Consider the following 23,852-nt stretch of genomic DNA (forward strand, 5'->3'; position numbering starts at 1 on the left):
GCCCTCCACACCAAAACACAAAGAGAAAATGACTGCCTTACTGTGCCAAGTGATGTAAAATCTGAACCTCTTAGATACCCAGAGAGAAAAAACCCAGCTTGCATATTGTAGACTAGACTATATAATAATGGACAGAACACAGGTTCATCAACTGTGTCCCACATGGGTAGGACATTATCCAACCACTTACCAGCGGAAATGAACTCCATTATCACCAAATACAGAGCACGTATCCCCACTTGGCAGCTCCCGCTCCCAGTTTTGGCCTTGGATGAACTGGAGTTTCACCAAAATCCCAATGAGGCAATAAAATATTATTTAGCCCTGAATGCTATTGCAGCTAATACTAGAGGCGTAGAATGGGGAGCATTAAACTTGCTGTACCGGGAGGGCGATAGAGCAGGACATCTGCTGGCCTGTCTGCTAAAAAGAGAACAGTCACCCACTTGAATTATGGCCATATTAGACAACGATGACGCCATTGTAACACCATTGTGACCACACAAGCAGGAATTAAAAAGGTATTTCACACATACTACAAGACACTGTCAAGAAACTCGGTCCAATCCTCGACCAGCACCTTACCCAGTAATAACAGTTTAAGGACTGCGTTGGTTGGCGCAGGACCAACATAAGCGGGTAGAGGTGGCACAAACCATCAGGGACATCTTAAGGATTTGGGGGACCCTGGGCCCAACATATTTTTGGGGCCCCTGTTCAGAACAGCTTTGAATTTATGATCCAATTTCAGCTTTTTCATGCGCTCTTTTGCCAGTTGACCGGCACTGCACAGGCCCATTGGTCCACATTCTAAATGTGTTTCTATCTATTAATGAGGGGTTGCGATGTTTGTTTCCAATATTGTAGTATAGCAGCAGCTCACTAACACTAATGCAAATAATCCCTGCAACCAACTGCCGTTTCTCATACAGGAGGTCCGGTTTTTATCTAAAAGGAACTTTTTCTATGGATGTTGCATGGTGCTGCAAAACAAACACAATTTCTCTGCAACATGTGTGTAATAGACGTACATCGCTCACATTAAAAATAAATTAAAAGCAAATAGTTTTGAAAACAATCTATATTTAAGAATTATTAAAGGTCATCAAGGCAAGACTCTCTGCAGAACAGAGCTGGCTCTGTCAGGCCCCCCCCTCCACTGAAAGGCTGGGGCCCTGGGCCAGAGTCCACTTTGCCCATCCCTTTAAACGTCTCTGCAAACCATAGCCACAAAGGACTTAAACGAGAACAAACCCCCAGGACAAGATGGACTCCCAGCAGAATGGTACTGCCTTATAGTGGTCAGCTAGCTGAGTAACTTTCGCAAGTTTATCAAGCAGCATGACAGATGGGGACACTTCCTTTTTTGGCCAGGGAGGCAGTAATCATAGTAATTTGGAAACTAGGGAAAGCCCCCTAGATTACATGGCATACCGTCCACTCTCACTATTGAACATGAACAACAAGATACTGGGGAAAGCCCTAGAACGTAAACTAACACAAATTATTGGTACCCTTGTACACAGAGATCAGCGCAGCTTCATACCGAGGAGGCGAAAGGTGCTTACCATCAGGAGACGAGAGAATATCACGAAGAAGACACAGCTAGCAGGCAAACATAGAGCATTAGTGTCACTAGATATAGAAAAAGCTTTTGACAGTCACTCGCCGAGAAAATGGCACCATGAGCATGCCTATTTGGCATAGATGTCATATAAAAAAAATACAAAATGAAGCACAACTTTGCACTGTTTACACTCTCGCTAGCAAAAAGAGTTGTGCACATATGCTGGCTGAGCACAAGAACTCCAGAGACACAATGGGCCATATTTATACTCCGTTTGCGCCGAAATTGCGTCGTTTTTTTTGACGCAATTTCGACGCAAAACTAACGCCAACTAACGCCATATTTATACTATGGCGTTAGAGGCGAATAGCGCCAAAGTTCCCGGAATGTGCGTCATTTTTTAGCGTGAACCCCTTCCTTGCGTTAATGATATGCAAGGGAGGCGTTCCCGTCTAAAAAATGACTCCCAGGCCTTTACGTGGTATTTATACTCCCGGGCAAAAGAGACGCCCGGGAGTTGGCGTGGCTAAAAACGGCGCATTTGCGCCACTTTTTAACGCCTGCTCAGGGCAGGCGTTAAGGGGCCTGTGGGCTCAAAATGAGCCCACAGGTGCCCTCCCATGCCCCCAGGGACCCCCCCTGCCACCCTTGCCCACCCCAGGAGGACCCCCAAGGATGGAGGGACCCACCCCAGGGACATTCAGGTAAGTTCAGGTAAGTATAATTTTTTATTTTTTATATTTTTTTTTGGTGGCATAGGGGGGCCTTATTTGTGCCCCCCTACATGCCACTATGCCCAATGACCATGCCCAGGGGACAGAAGTCCCCTGGGCATGGCCATTGGGCAAGGGGGCATGACTCCTATCTTTACAATGATAGGAGTCATGTTGATGGGGGATGGGCGTCGTTAAAAAATGGCGCAAGTCGGGTTAAGACGATTTTTTCGACGTAACCTGACTTGCCCCATTTTAAGACGCCCATGCGCCATTTTCCCCCTACGCCGGCGCTGTCTGGTCTACGTGGTTTTTTCCCACGCAAAGCAGGCAGCGCCGGTCTGATTGCGCCGTCTAACGCCATTCCATAAATACGGCGCCCGCATGGCGCTTCAGAATGGCGTTAGACGGCGCAAAACTTTTTGACGCTAAACTGCGTTAGCGCAGTTTAGCGTCAAAAAGTATAAATATGGGCCAATGGATCCAGGATGTAGGTAGCAGAGCAGACGATGGCAGAGGAAATAAAAATGAACCTATCCAGAACTGACAACAAATTTAAAGAACACCTTGACCTGTGGAATGCACTATTGCGCGCATTGATCTAGCCCCCAGCCTCCACCCCACGTCCCCTCCCGGATGAAAGACCCCATAGAAGAACAGAAATGCATACCGGTCTTCTACAATATTACAATTTGTATCACTGTGAACAAGCAATGGTTGCCCGTGGTAATTCCTGATCTCACTGCCCAATTGTCACATCACGCAAACGTGATCCAGTTACTATATGTACCCTGTTACCCGAATACAACCAGTGTCTGTACACTGTATATATACGGTTTAAAAACTATAATAAAAATTGCATTAAAAAAAAGGATCACGGCATTTTATTCCACTCTGGATCAGGACAGCCTGAAAGGCACCGTCCTCCAATGGTTAAAATCATTTTTGATGCACAAATCAGAGCAAATCACAATGACTCCATGTATATCTAAGCCAAAGCCACTTCCATGCGTTTTTTTCAGGCTTCCACCCTCTCCTTTTTTGTTTAACATGTACACGTGTCTGTTGGCAGCCCTTTTTCACCAGTTTGGCACCGAATGTTATTAATTTATGTTATAGTTCTATATAAAACTATTTAATTATAAATGTATAATTGTAGTAATTTTATACAACCGTGCTATCTTTAGTTCAATAGTGGATGTTGGCTAATTGTTTGCACCTAAATGCCTCAACATTTGAGATTTTACTTACTCCCTCTCCATTTTCCCAATGGGATACTTCCTGGGGGCTGAAATGTATGGGCCCTGCCACTTTTTAGAGCAGTGTGTAATCTTGCCTGCCTCCCTTCATTTTCTGACCTCACTTTTGCTGGCTTTAGGACTCTATGCACTTTAGCACGGGTCTGTGCACTATATCACTGATAACTAGTACTATAGTGCTTGTGCTCTTCCCCCCTAACACGTGACAATATTCGCTCATACCCAATTGGCATATTTAATTTACTTATAAGTCTCTGGTAAAGTGCACTACATGTGCCCAGGGCCTATAAATTAAATGCTTCTTGTGCGCCTGCAGTATTGATTGTGTCATCCAGTTAACGTAGCCCCTTAACCATTTCTCCAGCCTGCCATTGAATTGCAGTTTTCAACCGCCATGTCGACCTGGCAGGTTAAACCTCTTGCCTTCCCATGTCATACATATAGGTCATCCCTAAGGTTGGGCCTGTTTGACCCATAGGACTGGGTGGAATGTATGTAAAAGGCAGGACACATATTTTTACATGCCCTGGTAGTGAAAAACTCCCGAATTAGTTTTTCACTACTGCAAGGTCTATCTCTCCCATAAGATAACATTGAAATCACCTTATTACATCTTATAAGTGTAATTCACAATCTGGAAGAGAGTTTGCCAATATTGGTGTCAAAACTCACAATTTAAAATCACAACTTATGATGAAGTCGGATTTTAAATAGCATTTCTGAAAATGCCACTTTTAGAAAGCTGCTATTTTCTTTCTTTAGCCATTTGGTGCCTACCACCTGTCTCCAATACACGTCTTGGGTGGAGTTACAGCTGGGTTTGTACATTCCCTCTAGACAGCCACGCACAAAGGGGGCTTAGGTGTGATTGATAGACCATCAACATCCTAATGGGCCATCCTGGGCAGGATGGAAGGGAGGGGCTGACACACCTGGAATGGTAGTGTCCTGCCACACATAAAGAGCTCCATACCCCAAAGTAGTGAGGCTGGTCAGGAAGGAAGGACCTCTGTGCACTTCAAAGACCTTTTTTTGAAGTCTCTCCCAATTCAAAGGGATAAATGGGTTTAAGTGCTGAACCTCTGACACAACCAACTCAATATACGTCTGGACCTGTAGATACTCTGCCAGGATAAAGGACTGCTGTGCTGCTACAAGGACTGCCACTCTGCTGTGATGCAAATCTGCTGGACTCCTGCTTTGCTGAGATGACCTGCTCCCTGCTGCCCTCTTGCCTTGGAGCGCGAAGGACTGGACCTGCATCTCTTCATCGATAGAACCAAAGTGACTCCAAATGCTTGATGGCTTGCCTCCTGTCTTCTGAAGTCTCAGGGACACAAAAGACGCCCAACTAACCTGCAACAGCACCAGAAATCTGTGAGTCTACCTTGCCAAGTGATGCAACTCCAGTCCTGGACCCTTGGAAGAGGGCCTACAGTGCTCTGTCCTAAGTGGTCCTCATTGTAACTGCCATGAAGCAACGCAAAGGCCTGTAAGGCCTCGCTGCAGACCTGCCAGCCTCACCAAAATCAATGCAGGTGCAAAGCCTCACTGCAGAGCTGGCAGTCCACTAGAACTGACACACAGCGATGCTAACCCCGCAAAGCCTCTGCACAAAGCTCCCTTGGGATCAACACAAAGCGATGCCAAGCCCCTCAAAGCCTTGTCACACTGCTAACCATGACTGATGCTAAGCAACGCCAAGCCCCGAAAAGTCTTGCCAGACAACTGCTAGGAACCAATGCAAAGCTTCACAAAGCAACGCTGCACAGACAGTGTACCAGAATTTAAGGTACTGTGTTCAGCAGACCTGTAGGAGGCTGGCCTGGTTTGTAGTGGGTACCTAAGGTACTTACACGATATACCAGGTCCCATTATCCCTTATTAGTGAAATGTAGTCAGTGGCTAGAAGGCAGGCTCTGTAAGGGTAGTGTGGATGAGCAGCCTAGGCCTATCTAGAAGACATGCAAAGTTCATGCAATACCACTGTAGTCACACAGTACTCACACACATGAAAGAAAATATTCAGTGTTACAAAAAAAGTACTTTATTTTGGTTACACAAGTGCCAAAAATACTATAGAGACTATACTCCCTTAGGAGGTAAGTAATACACAAATTATATACACTAGTATGCAGAAATAACTGTAAATAAATTTAGAAAACAGTGCAAATAGTGAAAATCACAACAGTTAGAAATGGGTCCAGAGGGAACACAAACCATGTACTAAAAAATGGAATACAAGTGTCGGTTTCCCACCTGGGCAAGTGTAGTGTGTAGAGGGGCTCTGGGAGTATTAGAAAACACCAAAGGTAAGTAATGGAACCCACCCCAGAGCCCAGGAAAGCAGGAGTAAATCACATTAACTTTCCTAGAAAGCACAAGAACACAAGAAAAAAGATAATGCAAGAACCAGAAGAGACTGCAAAACACCAACAATGGATTCCTGGACTTTAAGACCTGTGGATGAAGGGGACCAAGTCCAAGAAGCACCAAAGAGTCCAGGGAGAACAGGAGCCCCTGCTAACCAGATTGAAATGCTAAAGAAGAACCACTGGTGAAGAACAATAGTCAGTACTGTACCCAAGAAGACGGATGCGGGTTCCTGGTTTGTGCAGATGATATCCCACACCGGATGGATGATTGCAGTCTGGTTTACGTTGCTGGATTTTAAAGTGTAGATACTACCCAATCTTGGTAACTCCGGCCCCCGTACCTCCACCTCCAATTACCAGCCAACTCTAAATGAGGTCCTGTATGGCTTTGGTTGTGTTGTTAATTGCATTATGTGCAGCTGGGTCTGCCTAGTGAGTGTTGTTTAAGAAAGGTGAATTACAAAAGTGACCGTACTAGTTCTGTAAAGTGAGTGTTGTTAACTGGAAACTTGAGAATGCTGTTAAGAACTGACATAGAAATAGAGATGTCCTAGCTGGGCCAGGTTGGATGTATGTTAAGAGTTCTGCGCAATGTCTCCTGTTGGATGTTTGTATTTTAGGGTGGTTACAATCAACTGTCACAAAGATATAATATATAACCAGAAAATGTTCAACTCTGTTTGATGAAAACACATAATAAAATAAAACGTGTGTTTAAGTTGGAGTTGAGAGGTTTATTTACATTTCTAGTTAATACGGGTATGACCTTATACATTAATCGCCGAATACAATCTGCATACTTACAAGGAGTACCTGCTCATCTTGCTTTGGCTGGTCATCCAAAACATGTTATTGTTGAGATCCTGGAGATAGGAGAAATACCATTCCATCTGTCATTCACTTGCACCACACCAAACATCTTTGTAAAATGCAGCAAACATACATCAAATTCATCCCCCACCAAAGTCCATTTTTTATTAAACTTGGAAGCTTTCCAGTGCAGTGATTTAGCAGCTTACAGAGCAATTTGAAAGAGAGGGAAGGGTGTAATGTCTACAACAAGTTCGAAGGCAAAATGTAGAGTCCTTGGTAACTATTCAGGCTAACCTGCATATGAGCCTTCAAATGCAGGGGAAAGATCCAATCAAAAGGTATGTCCCCCAAAGAAAAGTTGACCCGATGATCACCTTCGTAGGTGCATGGGTAATGTACCTCCTAAGCCCGGAAGGGCATAATCCTGTGAAGGTTTGTAGAATGGAAGAAACATACTGAGGAGACCAAGGGGGTCCGCCGGGGCCAGGGTTGGAGGGAGCACCGCCAACAGGCTGGCGGTGCTCCACAGGGTATTCTGACCGCGGCGGTTCAGCCGCGGCCAGAAAGGACAAACCGGCGGTCTCCCGCCGGTTTTCCGCTGCCCTGGGAATCCCCCATGGCGGCGCAGCTTGCTGCGCCGCCATGGGGGATTCTGACACCCCATACCGCCATCCTGTTCCTGGCGGTTCGCCCGCCAGGAACAGGATGGCGGTATGGGGTGTCGTGGGGCCCCTGGGGGCCCCTGCAGTGCCCATGCCAATGGCATGGGCACTGCAGGGGCCCCCGTAAGAGGGCCCCACTTTGTATTTCAGTGTCTGCCTTGCAGACACTGAAATACGTGACGGGTGCCACTGCACCCGTCGCACCTTCCCACTCCACCGGCTCAATTCTGAGCCGGCGTCCACGTGGGAAGGATGATTTGCACTGGGCTGGCGGGCGGCTTTTTGGCGGTCGCCCGCCAGCCCAGTGCAAATCCCAAAATACCCTCAGCGGTCTTTCGACCGCGGAGCGGTATTTTGGAGGGGGGAACTCTGGCGGGCGGCCTCCGCCGCCCGCCAGGGTGAGAATCACCCCCCAAGATCCTTCATTTTAACAGAGTTCAAATTGAACGAGTGGGTGCCATCTACTTATTGACTTGTCACATGCAAAGCTTAAGCAGATCACTCATTGCATTCCTATCATAGGAGGATTTGCAGGGATGCAGCATATATACTCAGCATATTGTTCTGATGGCCGACTGACTCTGTGATGTAAATACTCTACAAAAGATGGTGGCCAGAATTTCCCCAGATGTGTCCTTGCATCTTCATGGACCCTTAATCTCTCCGTAGACTTAAGTATGTATTCAACGGGATCTATAATTGCATGAGACAGATATTTATAAGTAAAGAGTAGACTGGAATCAATGCAATTTAATGATGACTCAGAAAAATATATATGAGTAATAAATGGTCAGATAGGATGTGAAAAAACTAACCATCTTAGAATAGGGTTTTATTTTTGCTTGCTGCACATAGCCCCTCTACTTTGTGAAAAAGCTGGACAATTGAGTACACGCTAGAGATAAGTCATATTCTGTGTACACTTAAAACACATTAAGGGCCACATGTACAAAAATCAGGTTTTGCGACTCGCAAATTGTGAGTCACAAAAACTGATGTACAACAGTGTCAATGACACTGTGCGAATCCCAATGGGGTCGCACTTGACCTACCTCATGAATATTCATGGGGTAGGTCGCAATTTGCAACCCCATTGTGAATGGCTGCCCTCACAGTGATGGTGGCCTGCTGGAGAGAGCAGACCACCATGTCTGTGACTACTTTTAAATAAAGCATTTTATTTTTTTGAAACGCAGCCCGTTTTCCATAAAGGAAAACGAGATGCATTTCAAAATCAAAAATGAAAAGTTTTCTTTTCATTTTTTCAGAGCAGGCAGTGGTCCGTGGGACCCCTTCCCGTTTGGGAATGGGTTAGCACCAGTTTGAAACTGGTGCTAACTGCGATTGTTTTGCGACCACATTCGTGGTCACAAAACAATCATACATACCATCTGGATTCAGTATTAGGAAGGGACGCCCTTGTCACGCCCCTTCCTAATACCGAATCGCAAACCCCAAACTGCGATTCGGAAACAAGTTACCAAATCGCAGTTGGGCTTTGTACATCCCAAATAGCATTTTTCAAGTCGCAAACGGGCCGATGCGCAGTTTGCGACTTGAAAACTGGTTCATACATCTGGCCCTAAGGTATCTCAGATTTGCAGGATATGCAAATCTTTGATTTATATGCTTGATTTCAGATGAGTAATAAAAGAAAATACAAAGTGATTTTGAAGTAGTCATGAGAATGCTGTTTTCTCAACCCTCACCTCTCTAGAATGTCTCAAGTAGTCACTGGTTTGTACTAGGTGCCTTTCAATTTCTTGACTTTTCAGGTGTTGATGCAAGTAACTGATGCGTTCTAAACCTACAAAGATAAAAAAATATTAAAGAAAAATTATAATCCATTGTTTACATTTTTGTTACAACTTCGCCCAAAGAGCTTCATCCATACTTAAAAATATTCTTCATTATCATTCAAACTTAGTTCAGGATGCAATATTTATGTTTGGGTGCAAATAAGTTGATGTAAACAGTTTTCAATAAATTGCCACAAATCCAAAAACTTTCTATTTATCTAGACCTTCCTCAAGCCCAATGATACTGAGTACTTTATCTAGCTGCAGACTACTTACCTTTGAATATTTCCCAGATCTCAAACTGGATCTGGAAATTTTTGGTGAGCAGTCCCACTGCGCACCAATAGGTGGCATTTTTCAGCTCTGATGGTGGCGTCGGCGTCATCTGGGTCAGAAAAGACATATGTGCAGCGCCTATAAAGGCACCACTCCAGCACACTGTCAGCTTCTTTTCATGACTTTCCATGCCAGAAGTGCGGAGCCACGAAGAACAATGATCACTGGTGCATTAATCTAGGATGTGAAAGGGAGGAACATCCCTTAACTCCAAAATCCATTCACAGGGCAGGGAGGATGAGTGGGTTGGTAAGGAATCTGTGGTCAGACAGTCTCTATAAGATAAGACATTATCAAAGGTAGGTAACTTGTTTATCCGAAAGAGACTTCTAGCCACAGATTCCTCTCTTAGAATAGATACCCAAGCAATAACTTCACCTGCATCCACTGTCAGTTTACATCCACACCAATATCGGCCTCCACCACAGCAACCAACACCACTCCACCCCTGTCGGCCGAAACCTACCCATAACAACTCAGCTGTATACTGATCAACAACAGATCACTCTGCAAACATGCCACCGAAATCTGGGACACCATCTCCACCCTTGCACCTGATGTGACTTTCATCACAGAGACCTGGCTTACCGCCACTTCCGCACCGGACATTGCCAGCGCTACACCCGTTTGCTCCAAGATGAAACACAGGGCCCAAACACTCCGGACACTACTTCTTCCTGGGAGATCTCAATTTCCTATGTGAAAACGCCACAGACACCAACTCTACAGACCTCCTCGAACTAATGGACAACACAAGCCTTAAGCAACTGATCATAGACCCCAAGAATAAAGCAGGGCACACACTGGACCGCACCTTCACGTCTAGTAACAGAATCAGGTACAACCACATCACAGAACTCACCCGGTCAGACCACTCCACCATAAATTTCACGATCACCGAAGCATCCTGCCCCACCTCCAACATCCACTGTACCGCCTTACGCAGCTGGACCAAGCTCACTCAGCACCAATGTAAACACGCCCTCAACACCACCCAACCCAATGCCTCCACAGCCCTGAACCAGGCAGTAGAGAACTTCAACTCCTGGATCACCCTCGTCACCGACCTAGTCGCACCCACCAAACCAACCAGACCGCACAGATCCAACAAACAAGCCAGCTGGTACACCCCAGAAATTAGCACGGAGAAAAGAGTAAGCAAACAACTAAAAAAAAAAAGATGGACCAGCAGAAACAACAACCGACCTCCCCTGCAACAGGTTCACCATGACCGCCAATCACTCTCTCACTGCATGGGAACCACTCAGCACACCAAACACAAATACTCTCATGAACTCCATCCACTCGGTAGCACCCACAGAACCTTGCCCCCACTGACTCTTCAACCTCAGAAGTGACGAGATCAGCCTCCAGCTTACCACTATCCTAAACACCCCCAACTCCACAGCCACTTTTTGTGATGCCTTAAAACATACAGATGTCAGACCCCTCCTCAAGAAACCATCAGCTGAACACAGCGAACTCTAGGACTACTGTCCCATCTCTCTGCTCACATTCCCTTCACAGCCTTCAACACCATCTCCCACTGCACTCTCATCCACCATCTGAGACAGTTTGGAATCACAGACGATGCACTCAAATGAATGCCATCCTTCCTCTTGGGTCGCACCTAGAGAATCCGGCTGCCCCTATCACATCGCAACCCAAGCAGACCATCTGCTGCATCCCTCAAGGTTCATCCCTTAGTCCTACCATCTTCATTATCCACATGACCCCACTCGCCAACATCATCCGAACCCATGACATCAACATAGTTTCCTATGCGGACGACACCCAGTTGATCCTCTTGCTCTCAGTGGACCCCACCAAGACGAAGACCAGTTTCCACAACAGCATGAAGAACATCCAAGCCTGGATGAAGAACCACTGCTTGAAGCTCAACATGGACACGACCAAAGTACTGATCTTCAGCAGACACACCTCCCTCTGGAACGACTCCTGGTGACCATCAGAACTCGGACCTGTCCCCACTCCAAAAGACCACGGCCTCAACCTTGGCATCATTTTGGACAGCGAACTTTCCATGAAACTCCAGGTCAACACAGTCGCTTCAGCCTGCTTCCACACCCTCCGCTTGCTCCACAAACACTTTAAGTGGCTCCCAGTCAATACCAGGAAAACGGTGACACAAGCATACTGGACTACGTCAACACACTTTGGTGGTCATTCTGACCCTGGCGGTCTTTGACCGCCAGGGCGGAGGACCGCGGGAGCACCGCCGACAGGCCGGCGGTGCTCCAATGGGGATTCCGACCGCGGCGGTAAAGCCGCGGTCGGACCGGCACCACTGGCGGGGTCCCGCCAGTGTACCGCGGCCCCATTGAATCCTCCGCGGCGGCGCAGCTTGCTGCACCGCCGCGGGGATTCCGACCCCCCCTACCGCCATCCAGATCCCGGCGGTCGGACCGCCGAGATCCGGATGGCGGTAGGGGGGGTCGCGGGGCCCCTGGGGGCCCCTGCAGTGCCCATGCCACTGGCATGGGCATTGCAGGGGCCCCCGTAAGAGGGCCCCTACATGTATTTCACTGTCTGCTGCGCAGACAGTGAAATACGCGACGGGTGCAACTGCACCCGTCACACAGCTTCCACTCCGCCGGCTCGATTCCGAGCCGGCTTCATCGTGGAAGCCTCTTTCCCGCTGGGCTGGCTGGCGGTCTGAAGGCGACCGCCCGCCAGCCCAGCGGGAAAGTCAGAATTACCGCCGCGGTCTTTCGACCGCGGAACGGTAACCTGACGGCGGGACTTTGGCGGGCGGCCTCCGCCGCCCGCCAAGGTCAGAATGAGGGCCTTTATGCCAGCACCACCACCAAACTCATGAGAAGACCCCAATCAATCGAGAACACAACAGCCAGACTTATCCTCCACCTGCCAAGAAGGGTCTATATCACCCAGCACCTGAAAGTGCTCCTCGGGCTCCCCATGAAGAAACAATGCCAATTCAATCTCCTGACACATGCCTACAGAGCCCTCCACAACCAAGGAACCATCCACATGAACCACCGTCTTATGTGCCACCTACCTCCCAGGAACCTCCTCTCCGCTCACCTAACCCTTGCTCAGACACAAAGTATCAGGCACTGCCGCATTGGAGGTTGCTCCTTTGCCTACCTCACCACCAAGTCATGAAATGCCCTCACCCTTCAATTATGCACTTCACTCTCGCTGATCCACTTCAAGAAAGGGCTCAAAACCTGGCTCTTCGACTGACTTAGCAGCACAGCACTTGCATATCCGCTTGGGGGATAAGCTGTGATATACAAATACAGGCTTATTGATTGATAACTCCCTGGAGGAGGTGGCTGAGATTTGAATTAGACTAGAAAGTCTTGTACAATTGAGTGGGTGAAATGCCCATCACAGTGGATCTAACTGTCCAGGCAGTAATGCTTTGTGAACGTGTGCAGGGAAGCCCACTTTGCTTCCTGGCAGATTTCCAGTATAGGAACTCCGCTAGCTAATGCAATGGTCAAAGCCATAGCTCTCTTGGAATAAGCTCACAAGCCTTCAGGCGATTTCTAAATGCGTAGCAGATCTTGATTCAGGACCCTATCCATCATGTGATGGTCCATTTCTGCACCACCTTTCCATTTTTTGCTCTGAAGTACTCCATGAAGAGTTGATTGTCCACTCCGAATTCTTTTGTGCAGTCAAGGTAGATTGACAATTCTGTTTTTAGGTCCAGACAACAGAGACTCTCCTCTTCTTTAGAAGAGTGAGGCAGATCCTAGAAGGTAGGCACAGGGGTGGACTAGCCTACGTGAAAAGGTGTGACCACCTTTGGTAGAAAGGATGCTCTAGTCCAAAGGATCAGTTTGTCTGGGAGATGTTGGGTATGGAGGATATGCTTACAGTGCCTATAGCCTACTGACCCTCTGGGCAGATGTTATCACCACTAGAAAGGCTGTTTTTGTGGTAAAAAGCATGAGACAGCAGTTATGTAGTGGCTCGAAGGGACCACACATAAAAAAATGTGAGAACTAGTTGAGGTCCCACTGTGGCATAATGAAAGGTTCTGGTGAGAACACATGTTGAAGACCTTTCAGAAACCTATTTACAATAAGGGATTTGACAACCACAGAATTGCCAAGATGGTAGACAAATAACCTCTCAATTTGCCCAAAGCAGAGCCCTGCTGGGCTAGGGTAAGAATAAACAAAACAACCCGGGAAAAGGGTGCAGATTAAGGGTCAACTCTGTTTATCTGTAGACCATGCCACAAACTTGCCCCAATGGCAGAGGTATACCCCCTTGGTGGAGGGATGCCTGGCTGCTAAGATAACACTGCAGACTTTGGGAAGAAGTTTGAAAGCTGTTAACTGTCGCTGCTCAATCTCCACACATGAAGGTAAAGCGTTTTTAGGTTTGGGTGCAGAACCCTGCCCTCTGCTGTGACAAACGATCCTCCCAAAGAGGCAGCCTGACCAAAGGACCCATGCTCATGCTGAACAGTTCACAATACCAGATTCTCTGTGCCCAATCCAGAGCCACAAGAATGATTTGGGCTGGTCATTCCTGATCTTCTTGAGAACTGTGGGCAGGAGTGGTATTGGTGGAAATGCAGCCAGGAAGCAGGATCTCCACTTGAGGTGAAAAGTGTCTCAAAGTGAGATCCACCTTGGGAACTCCAGTGCACAAAACTGTAGACATTGCACATTCTCAATGGAGGCAAATAGATCTAATCAAGGCTCTCTCCACTCTTGGAAGAAGCCTTCTGCCACCTCTGGATGGAGATGGCATTCGTGATCCACTAGGCATTGATGGCTGAGCTCATCTGCTTTGACGTTCAGAGATTCCACCAGGAGTTGAACCACCAGTGATATTCCTGGTGTTCAAGCCAAGTCCAGAGGTGCAAGGCCTCTTGACAAAGGGTCCATGACCCCACCCGCCATGTTTGTTGCAATACCACATGACAATGGTGTTGTCTGTGAAAACCTGTACCAGCCTTTCCCTAATTGAAGTAAGAAAGCCCTTCAATGACAATCAGAAGGAAGAAAGGCTTTCAATGCCAGGGGTCTGAAACTGCCCAAAGCTTCAGTAGAGTCCGGATTCTGCCAGAGACCAGAGTTCTCTGATCTCCACTTTCCCAGATGGCTGCCCCAGACCAGGAGTGACACATCTGCTGACAAAGTCAGCTCTGGTTAGGAAAGGACGAGACCTCTCTCATTGACTCAATTGTGGTTCGTTGGCCACCACTACAGGTCTTTTGCAGTTCCCTCTGAGATCTGGATCATGTCAGAGAGATTCCTCTGATGCTAAGCACACTAGAACTTCAGGTTCCACTGGAAACTCCTCATGTGCCAAAGGGCATGTGTTACTAGTAGAATGCAGGAGGCCATAAGGCCCAGCAGCCTTAGAACCAGTTTCACCAAAATCCAGGATAGAGGCTGAAACATCAGTATCATAGCACACACAAAAGAAGGAAAGACGAGAACAAATCTAAAACAAACACAAACCTCTCTGTGGGAAACCATAAGTGGTTTTAAAATTGCCCTCATCCACTAAGTAGTGGCATTCATTACCATAGGGCGTGCTGCAACACTCTGACACAAACCAATGCTCCGAGCGGAGAAAGTATATTTTTTAGGGGTCCTTACCCCAACCTTACAAGGGATCCACTGTGCAGAGTGAACTTAAAACTACCTAAGAGGATGTCCTCCATAACTGTTTCTAGGCCCTGTAGTCAGGGTTAAAAACTTGTGATTTGGGGTGTACCTGGGTAATTAGTGCTCTGTCCTCCTTTTTGCTGTCGTCTACATGTTTTGACCTTGCTATCACCACCATGAGTCATTGGCCTTTGACAGGATTCAGATCCCTTCTTTACTTCACTCAAGCTTCCTCTTTCTGTCAATGACAATGTGGAGGCAGGAGTTAAAAAAAATGGCCATACTAGCCAATTCAGGTAACACACCCAGGGACTACCCGAGTTTCACCTTCTTCTTGCCAAAACCAAGGTAGAAGTGGAAGCATCACCCTGTAGTCAAACATTCTTCAAGGGTCTGACACTGCCCTCTGTGCAGCGAGTGGCTATGATGGGCAGTGTCGGACCCTTGAGGAATGTTTGATTACAGGGCAACACTCCCACTCCTAACCAGATCAGAAACTGTGACCCCTGTTGGGGAGTCCCCTGTGGCCCATCTGCAATATACCAACAACTGTGCTCAAAGGTGATCAACATTGGCCCAAAATGTTGCCCACGACAGAGGGATCATGGAAGGAGAGTAGAGGCTAGTAAATGGTCCATGGAAAGTATCTGACACGGAGCAGGCACTGCGGCTGAACGTTAGTGGTTGCTGTGACCTGGCCCCAGCCTGTAAAAGAAGGTGTGTGCTGCTGGGCAAGCGCTGGGATGTCTTGCTGTCTTAGCGAGAGGATGCGAGTTAGGAAGGTATCATGAGGGACTGGTGCTGCTGTTATCCTAATCCCGGGCTCCAGCAGAGGACTGTGGTGGCCGGTGCAGGCTGAACAGCAAGACCTTAGTTCCCACACTCGCCAATGGGCGGCCGAGGACTACATCTGAAAGGCCTATGCAAAAGTGAGCATATAGGGTGCTGGCAGGCAGCCCCCAACTGATCATCACAACCAGAAAAGGTGAGGTAGCAGTATGTGGGAAGCAATGCCCTGTGTGCCCCAAGATCCATGTGAGGCCCCCCAAAGTCTGTGGAGCACATGTGAGTGGGGTTCTACAAAGAAACAAAGACTGGGGAAGTGCACTGACTGCATTTGGAACACTGCTGTGCTGCATACTCCTGGCAGCATTACAAGCAGCATGTTTACTAGGCCCAGCCTGGACATCTGTAATCCCTAAATAAGACTGAGCTCCAACAACAGTGATGGGGGCTCGGTGCTAACTGAATGACAGGGGTTGCCTCCCAGAGGTGATGGAAATTATGATGACTGGGGGGAAGGCAATGGACAGCTGGTGACCCAGCTTGAGGGCTGCATGACTCACTGTGGATAGTGGTGGCCCGCCACAATGCATGATAGGTGCTTCATGACCTGACTCCCCGCATGGGCCTGGACGACACGTGGTAACTGAATGACAGGGGTTGCCTCCCGGAGGTGATGGAAATTATGATGACTGGGGGGAAGGCAATGGACAGCTGGTGACCCAGCTTGAGGGCTGCATGACTCACTGTGGATAGTGGTGGCCCGCCACAATGCATGATAGGTGCTTCATGAGCTGACTCCCCGCATGGGCCTGGACGACACGTTGTGCCCTATCTGCACTGCGTGGGCGGGGGAAAGTCAGCACAGCTGGTAGAAACATAACAGGTAGGTACAAGGCCATGACTGGGCTGGAGGAGCAGTGCCCTGGTGGGATCAATGTTGACCACCGCCTGAGTGATGGAGAAAGACAAAGGACCCAAAGCTGCACAGACCAACAAAATCGGCTAATATATGGTTCCTGGCTGTGCTTCTCAGTAAATGGAACCAGACAGGCGACCAGTTCCTGAGTCTTGAGACCAGTCACTGGCAACTATGGAAATCCTGGCTGCTCTACAGGGGACCAGGGCTGCGTTAGAAACAATAATGGACACTACGGCAATTGAAGTTAACCAACTACGTTTGGATGTTCGCAAGGTTGCAGAAAGAATAACATGAACTGAGGAGGACATAGCAACCCTCAAAAAAGAAATCAAAGCTCTGCATGCTACGTTGGTGGGCCTCAAATGCAGCTCCATGGAGGAACGTGTGGTGGATGCAAAGGGGTTCTCCAGAAGGAATAATATATTCCTCACGTGATTCCTAGAACGGGTAGAAGGTTGTTTGGCAGAAATCTTCTTGGAGGACTGGATAGTCAAAACACTCAAATCCAAGCAGCTCTCCAAGTTCTTTTTCATTGAGCCTGCACACAGGGCTTTGATGGCAGCACTGCGCCTGGGGCCGCCACTTATGTCCTTAATTGCCCACTAAGCAATACTCCAACATGTGCGCTCAAACAACCTCCGAGATATGAGGACAAACAGTTTCTTATCTTTCCTGACTATACTCAGAGAGTGCAAGACCTCAGGAAGAACGTCATGCCCATCAACAGAGAGTTCAGTGAATATAATATTAAATACAGCTTGATGTTCCCTGCTAAGCTCTGAATCCAGTATGAAGGCCGGGTTAACTTCTTGGAGTCCCCGTAACTGGCATCAAACTGGTTGGAATCTCTGGGGCTGCACTGGGGCAGCCGCGACCATGAGTGGTGAGAGACAAAGCGCCAAGGGGGTGTGCCGTTTGAATAGGAATAAGGAACATGCCAAGGTATTGTCTGGGACAAAAGATGCAGCAAAAGGGGGGGCTGCATCCTGGTCTGCCCAGATGGAACTTTACAGACCGAATCAGTGAAACTGACGACTCAAACTCCTGTACGCAAATTTGTCTGGTCCCAGACACCTTGAGTGACAGTACTGACACAGGGTAGTAGATTCTGCTTTGAAGACAGTGGATGGGATTGTTTTGAGCATTGGACACACACTCCACTGCAGTTAATGTGCCTTGGCGGGTGAATGTCCTCTGCACACCTGCTGTTGGGGCCCACAGTGTAGCTTTAATTCATACAAAATGAGTTGTTATTTTTATGTGATTACTTCATGGCACTGAGATCCGAGACCCTACCTCTTCTGGATTGCTGGGTACCATAGTTGGTGTGGTGAGTCACTGAGGTCTTGGTGACTCGGACAGTATTTTCACCAAGTCTTACACTAACACACTAGTGAGAGGTGGGAGATTGGGATGGGGATGGGAGCCTTTTAGGCTGACGGTTCAGTCTGGGGGGTTCTGTTAATTCTGCCCCTTGGAGGGTTAAGACAGGGGTTCATTTGGGATTAGTTGATGTTGACTGGTTTGTTCTGTTTGGAAGCTTCCATTACATGCAGACATGAGGAAGTACAGCACTGGTCATTACGGCCCTTCAGACGAACTGGATAGCAGATTTGAGCCCCTATGGCGACCCCTGGGATTAAATACAAAATCCTCACTTGGAATGTGAAGGAGCTAAACAGGCCAAAGAAGAGTAGTAGGGTGCATGCTTACCTCTGGAGATACGGAGTGGCTGCAGAATTTTTCCATGAGACCCATTTTTGAGGGGACTGTGTTAAATACCTGATAAGGAAGCAGAGAGGGCAGGTTTTTGCTACATCCTACTCCGGCCTTAACTGAGGGACTTTGATATGGGTGGCTCAGTGGGTCCCCTTCAAGATGTCCCATGTTCAGGTAGACAGGAGGGAAGGTATGTCATCTTGTTTGGCACACTGGATGTGCATGAGCTGTGTCTTATTAATGTCTATGCACCCAATACCGACGGTGGTGCATTTTTTGGCACAATGCTGACGGCAGCGCAGAATTACCTAGAGGCGGACGTTATCATGGTGGGTGACTGTGTATCCAATGGATTGCTGAACAGATCCCCACTCCTTCGGGGCACTAAACCCTAAATAACAGCGGCGCATGTGCAGGTAAAGATGAGCTTTGGACTGGTAGATGTGTGGCAAGTTCAGCACCCTCAGACCCACACATATTCCCGCTTTATCCTGGTGGCTGATGCATACAGCAGACTAGATTACTTTCCCACACAGATTTACGTGACACCACATGTGGTGGGGTCGGCCTGCTTGACCTGGTTTATATCAGACCACTTTCTTCTGTTGATCACGTAAACTCTGAATCAGCTGACACCTCGGGTTTCCTTGTGGAAACACTGATGGATCACGTCTTCTTGGACACGGTATCAGAAGCCATCATGTTTTACTTTGACCTGAACTGGGATAGCACAAACAGCAGAGGGGTGGAGTGCGATGCTATGAAAGTAGTACTCTGAGGGGTGGGCATGGTTACATCAGTAGGAGTGTGCCAGACATTAGAAAGAGAGCTGGCGTGGACGCATGTGATCTTGGAGACCCTGGAGAGGGCACTGGTCACCAACTCCGAACTCTGGGTGCAACATTAGGTGTGTACAGTCTGGGACCAATTAGAGAAACATGCCCTGCTCACTGGGAGGAAGAGACTTTACATGGAAGGAGACAGGGTGGGGCACTTATTGGCACGGCTGATTAAGACGGAAACATTGGCGCAACCTATACTGGCAGCAAAGGACCAAGAGGGTTGTGTAGTGTTGACTCAACAGGCTATCAATGACATCTTTGCCACTCATCTTCGGGGAGTGTACACTGCACCCAGTGGAGTTGATGAACATTTCCTTCCTGCATATGTAGCAGCATTGCCACTGTTGCGCCTATCCCTAAAGGAGCGCGAGGACATAGGGGCCTCACTGACCAGGTTGGAGTTGCTTGGGGCAGTGGGCGCATTGAAGACGGCCAAGTCCCCTGGTGGAAATGGTTTACTGGCAGAATTTTTTGAAACATTTGTGTGAACCCTGTTTGACAAACTGCTGCTTGTTAATACTGAAGCACTAGAATGGGGGCTCTACCGGATTCAAGAGGGAGGCTCCTATTATAATGATCCCAAAACAGGGGAAAAACCCCATGGAGGTGGGTTCCTATCGCCCGCTCTCCATGCCAAACAGAGGTCAGAAGATCCTTAGCCGAATCTTGGTGGTCCTCTTGATGCCACACCTCCCACGTTTGGTCCATACAGACTAAGTGGGATTTATCCCCAGACAGAACACACTGTGCAACCTCCGTCAATTGACACACATCCTGACATGGCATTTGACCCATACACTCTTGCCTTTTTTAGACAAAGAAAAAGCTTTTGATTGGTGTCCTGTAACTATATTTGGTAGGTATTGGACAGAGTGGGACTAGTAAGCAACTACATTAAGGGGCATATTTATACTCCGTTTGCGCCAAATTTGCGTCGTTTTTTTCGACGCAAATTCGGCGCAAAACTAACGCCATATTTATACTTAGGCGTTAGACGCGTCTAGCGCCAAAGTATGAGGAAAGAGCGTCATTTTTTTTGCGTGAACGCCTTCCTTGCGTTAATGAGATGCAAGGTAGGCGTTCCCGTCTAAAAAAATTACTGCGACGCAAATGCGTCGTATTTATACTCCCGGGCAAAAATCACGCCCGGGAGTGGGCGGGGCAAAAAAACCCACATTTGCGCCGGATTTTAGCGCCTGGGTCAGGGCAGGCGTTAAGGGACCTGTGGGCTCAAAATGAGCCCACAGCTGCCCTCCCATGCCCCCAGGGACCCCCCCTGCCACCCTTGCCCACCCCAGGAGGACACCCAAGGATGGAGGGACCCATCCCAGGGACATTCAGGTAAGTTCAGGTAAGTATAATTTTTTATTTTTTTTATATTTTTTTTGGGCATAGGGGGGCCTGATTTGTGCCCCCCTACATGCCTCAATGCCCAATGGCCATGCCCAGGGGACATAAGTCCCCTGGGCATGGCCATTGGGCAAGGGGGCATGACTCCTGTCTTTACTAAGACAGGAGTCATGTAAATGGCGTCTGGGCGTCGTTAAAAATGGCGCAAATCGGGTGGAGGCAATTTTTTGGCGTCAACCTGACTTGCACCATTTTAAGACGCCCTAACGCCATTTCCCCTAACGCCATTCAATAAATACGGCGCCCGCATGGCGCTTCAGAATGGCGTTAGCCGGCGCAAAACTTTTTGACGCTAAACTGCGTTAGCGCAGTTTAGCGTCAAAAAGTATAAATACGGGCCTAAGTGTGTTAAGCTGTGATAGCTCAAGTGCAAACTGGCTGCGATGCCTATCTATGTCTATGTCAACTATGATATCATTACAAAGGGGTGCATGACAGGGCTGCCCGCTGTTGCCTCGGATCTTTGCCCTAGCAAAGGAACCTTTAGCATGCCATCTCCAACAGGTCTTGCATGGGTGGGGTATACAAATGGTGCTGATGGTACATATGGTCTTGCTATGTGCGTATGAAAGCATGATTTACCTATGTCAATCTGATATATTAGTCCCCGTATCGCTGAAAGTTACCTTAGAGTTTGGCAAGCTCTCAGGGCTCCACATCAATAGTACCAAATCAGCGTTGTTCTCGTTGAGTCAATTAACAAAGCTGCCCACGGACATGTAACCGGAATATGGGCTGCCCTGGAAGTTGGGTAGTGTCAAATACTTGGGCATGCATATGGCATACAGTGAACAGCAGGTTTACCATTTTAACTTGGGTCAGGTGATTGGTAATCTGTGCCTCACTATCACATTCTGGAATATGCTAAAAATTGCTTTTGATGGGGAAAACAGCGCTCATAAAAAAGGTGGTATTGCCCAGATGCTTATATGTTCTCCAGGTGCCATGTATGAGATCCCGTGGAGAGTATTCTGAGAGCTGGACTGTTAGACCTGGCAGCCTTAGGGTGGTCATCCCCCAACTTGTTGCCTGCCCCCCTCCACTTTTCTGACACTGTGCTTGTTTTAGGACTCTGCACACTTTACCACTGCTAACCAGTGCTAAAGTGCATATGCTCTCTCCCTTAAACATGATAACATTGATTCATCCCCCAATAGGCATATTTGACTTGCTTGTAAGTCCCTAACAAAGTGCACATGTGCCCAGGTCCTGTATATTGAATGCTACTAGTGGGCCTGCAGCACTGATTGTGCCATCCACATAAATAGCCCCCTAACCATGTCTCAGGCCTGCCATTGCAAGGCCTGTGTGTACAGTTTCACTGCCACTTTGACTTGGCATATAAACATACTTGCAAAGCCTTAAACTCCCTTTTTCTACATATAAGTCACCCCTAAGGTAGGCCTTAGGTAACCCATAGGGAAGGGTGCTCTGTAGGTAAAAGGCAGGACATATACATGTGTGTTTTATATGTCCTGTTGGGGAAAGCTCCTAAATTTGTTTTCCAATACAATGAGGCCTTCCCCTTTCATAGGCTAGCATAAGGGCTACCCTCATCTACTATTTGAATGGTAGATTCGGATCAGAAAGTGGCAACCAGGTCATATTTAGAATAGCCAGAATGGTAATAGAAAATCCCGCTTATTGGTGAGGTTGGATTTTAAATTATTATTTTAGAAATGCCACTTTTAGAAAGTGAGCATTTCTTTGCACTTAAAATCTATCTGTGCCTTACAGCCTGTACGTCTGGGCTGGGCTGGGCTGGTTGACAGCTTTGTTGTGCATTTCACCCAGACAACCACAAACACAGGATACTCAGTCACACCTGCATTCATCTGCATCCTGAATGGGTCCTCCTGGGCTGGAAGGGTGGAGGGCCTGACACTTACATTTCAAAGGCAAGTGGCCTGCCAAACAAGATGTGAGGATGGGAGATGACTTGATCTCCTACAGTGTCATGATGCAGGCACTGGAAGACCTTCCGGAAGAGGATACGCCTAGTTAATTGCCTCAGGCTCGTTTGACGGCTGGTGGGGATGCTGATGGGAGGTAAGGGTCATCTACATTAAGTGGAAAAGTGGATGCAGACGGCCAACCAGGAATGTGATTGGCATGTAGATGCTCCTAAAGTTAACCCTAAATAAACTGAGTGGATGCTACTTGGAAGCTGGGGGTGTGTGGGTGGCGGGTTCTGAGAATAACTGGGTGGTTACTCAGCTTATGATGAAGCAGTGTTTGTTGGGCCTACTTCCCGTGCCAAGAAGAAACTGAGTCGACAGTTCATGGTGTTGGGTCTTACGGTGACTAAGAGGTTTATCACTATTGGTTGACTAAGTCCCAGATCCTCACTGTGCCAGGACTGGATAAGGAATCTGCTGGTGTGGGCTGGAGCAGAAGAAGTGCATATGCGACTGTCTTGACAAGATGAGGGGGTGGAAGATGACTTGATCTCTTAGGGTTTTATGATGCAGGCACTGGTGGACCTACAGGAAGAGGATACGCCTAGTTAATTGCCTCAGGCTCTGCACAGTGGAGGCTGTCTGATGGCTGGTGGGGATGCTGATGGGAGGGAAGGGTTGTCTACATTAAGTGGAAAAGTGGATGCAGACGGTCAACCAGGAATGTGATTGACATGTAGATGCTCTTAAAGTTAACCTTAAATAAACTGAGTGGATGCTACCTGGAAGCTGGGGGGAGTGAATGGGGGGAAGTTATGTTGGGGGTTCCTATTGTTCTTGTTATCAGTATGAGAAGGGTGCAGTTGTGGACGGTTACTCGTGGAGACTTGGAGTATTGCCAATACTTTGACTGTTATTAAGCACTGATGTACTATCTTAGAAGTACATCTTGGCATGCTGTGTGTGCTCCTGTACTTTTCGAAATGCCAATGAATGTAGGCCCGTATTTATACTTTTTTTAGCGCCGCATTTGCGCCGCTTTTTGACGCAAAACGGCGCAAACCTACAAAATACAATGTATTTTGCAAGTTTGCGCTGTTTTTGCGTCAAAAAACGACACAAATGCGGCG

General features: G+C 47.7%; 1 protein-coding gene across 1 annotated transcript in view; it reads right to left on the reverse strand.

Moving 5' to 3' along the window:
* TRPM6 (transient receptor potential cation channel subfamily M member 6) overlaps window positions 1-23,852 on the reverse strand; it is a 1,083,502-nt gene that overhangs the window by 166,425 nt on the left and 893,225 nt on the right. The window contains exons 29-30 of the mRNA XM_069229129.1: window positions 9,099-9,196; window positions 6,719-6,777 (exon numbers count right to left, since the gene is read on the reverse strand). Coding sequence (XP_069085230.1) covers window positions 6,719-6,777; window positions 9,099-9,196 — 157 coding nt within the window. The remainder of the gene's footprint in view (window positions 1-6,718; window positions 6,778-9,098; window positions 9,197-23,852) is intronic.

Source organism: Pleurodeles waltl, chromosome 1_1 (assembly GCF_031143425.1).
Source record: "Pleurodeles waltl isolate 20211129_DDA chromosome 1_1, aPleWal1.hap1.20221129, whole genome shotgun sequence".
NCBI classification, from domain to species: Eukaryota; Metazoa; Chordata; class Amphibia; order Caudata; family Salamandridae; genus Pleurodeles; species Pleurodeles waltl.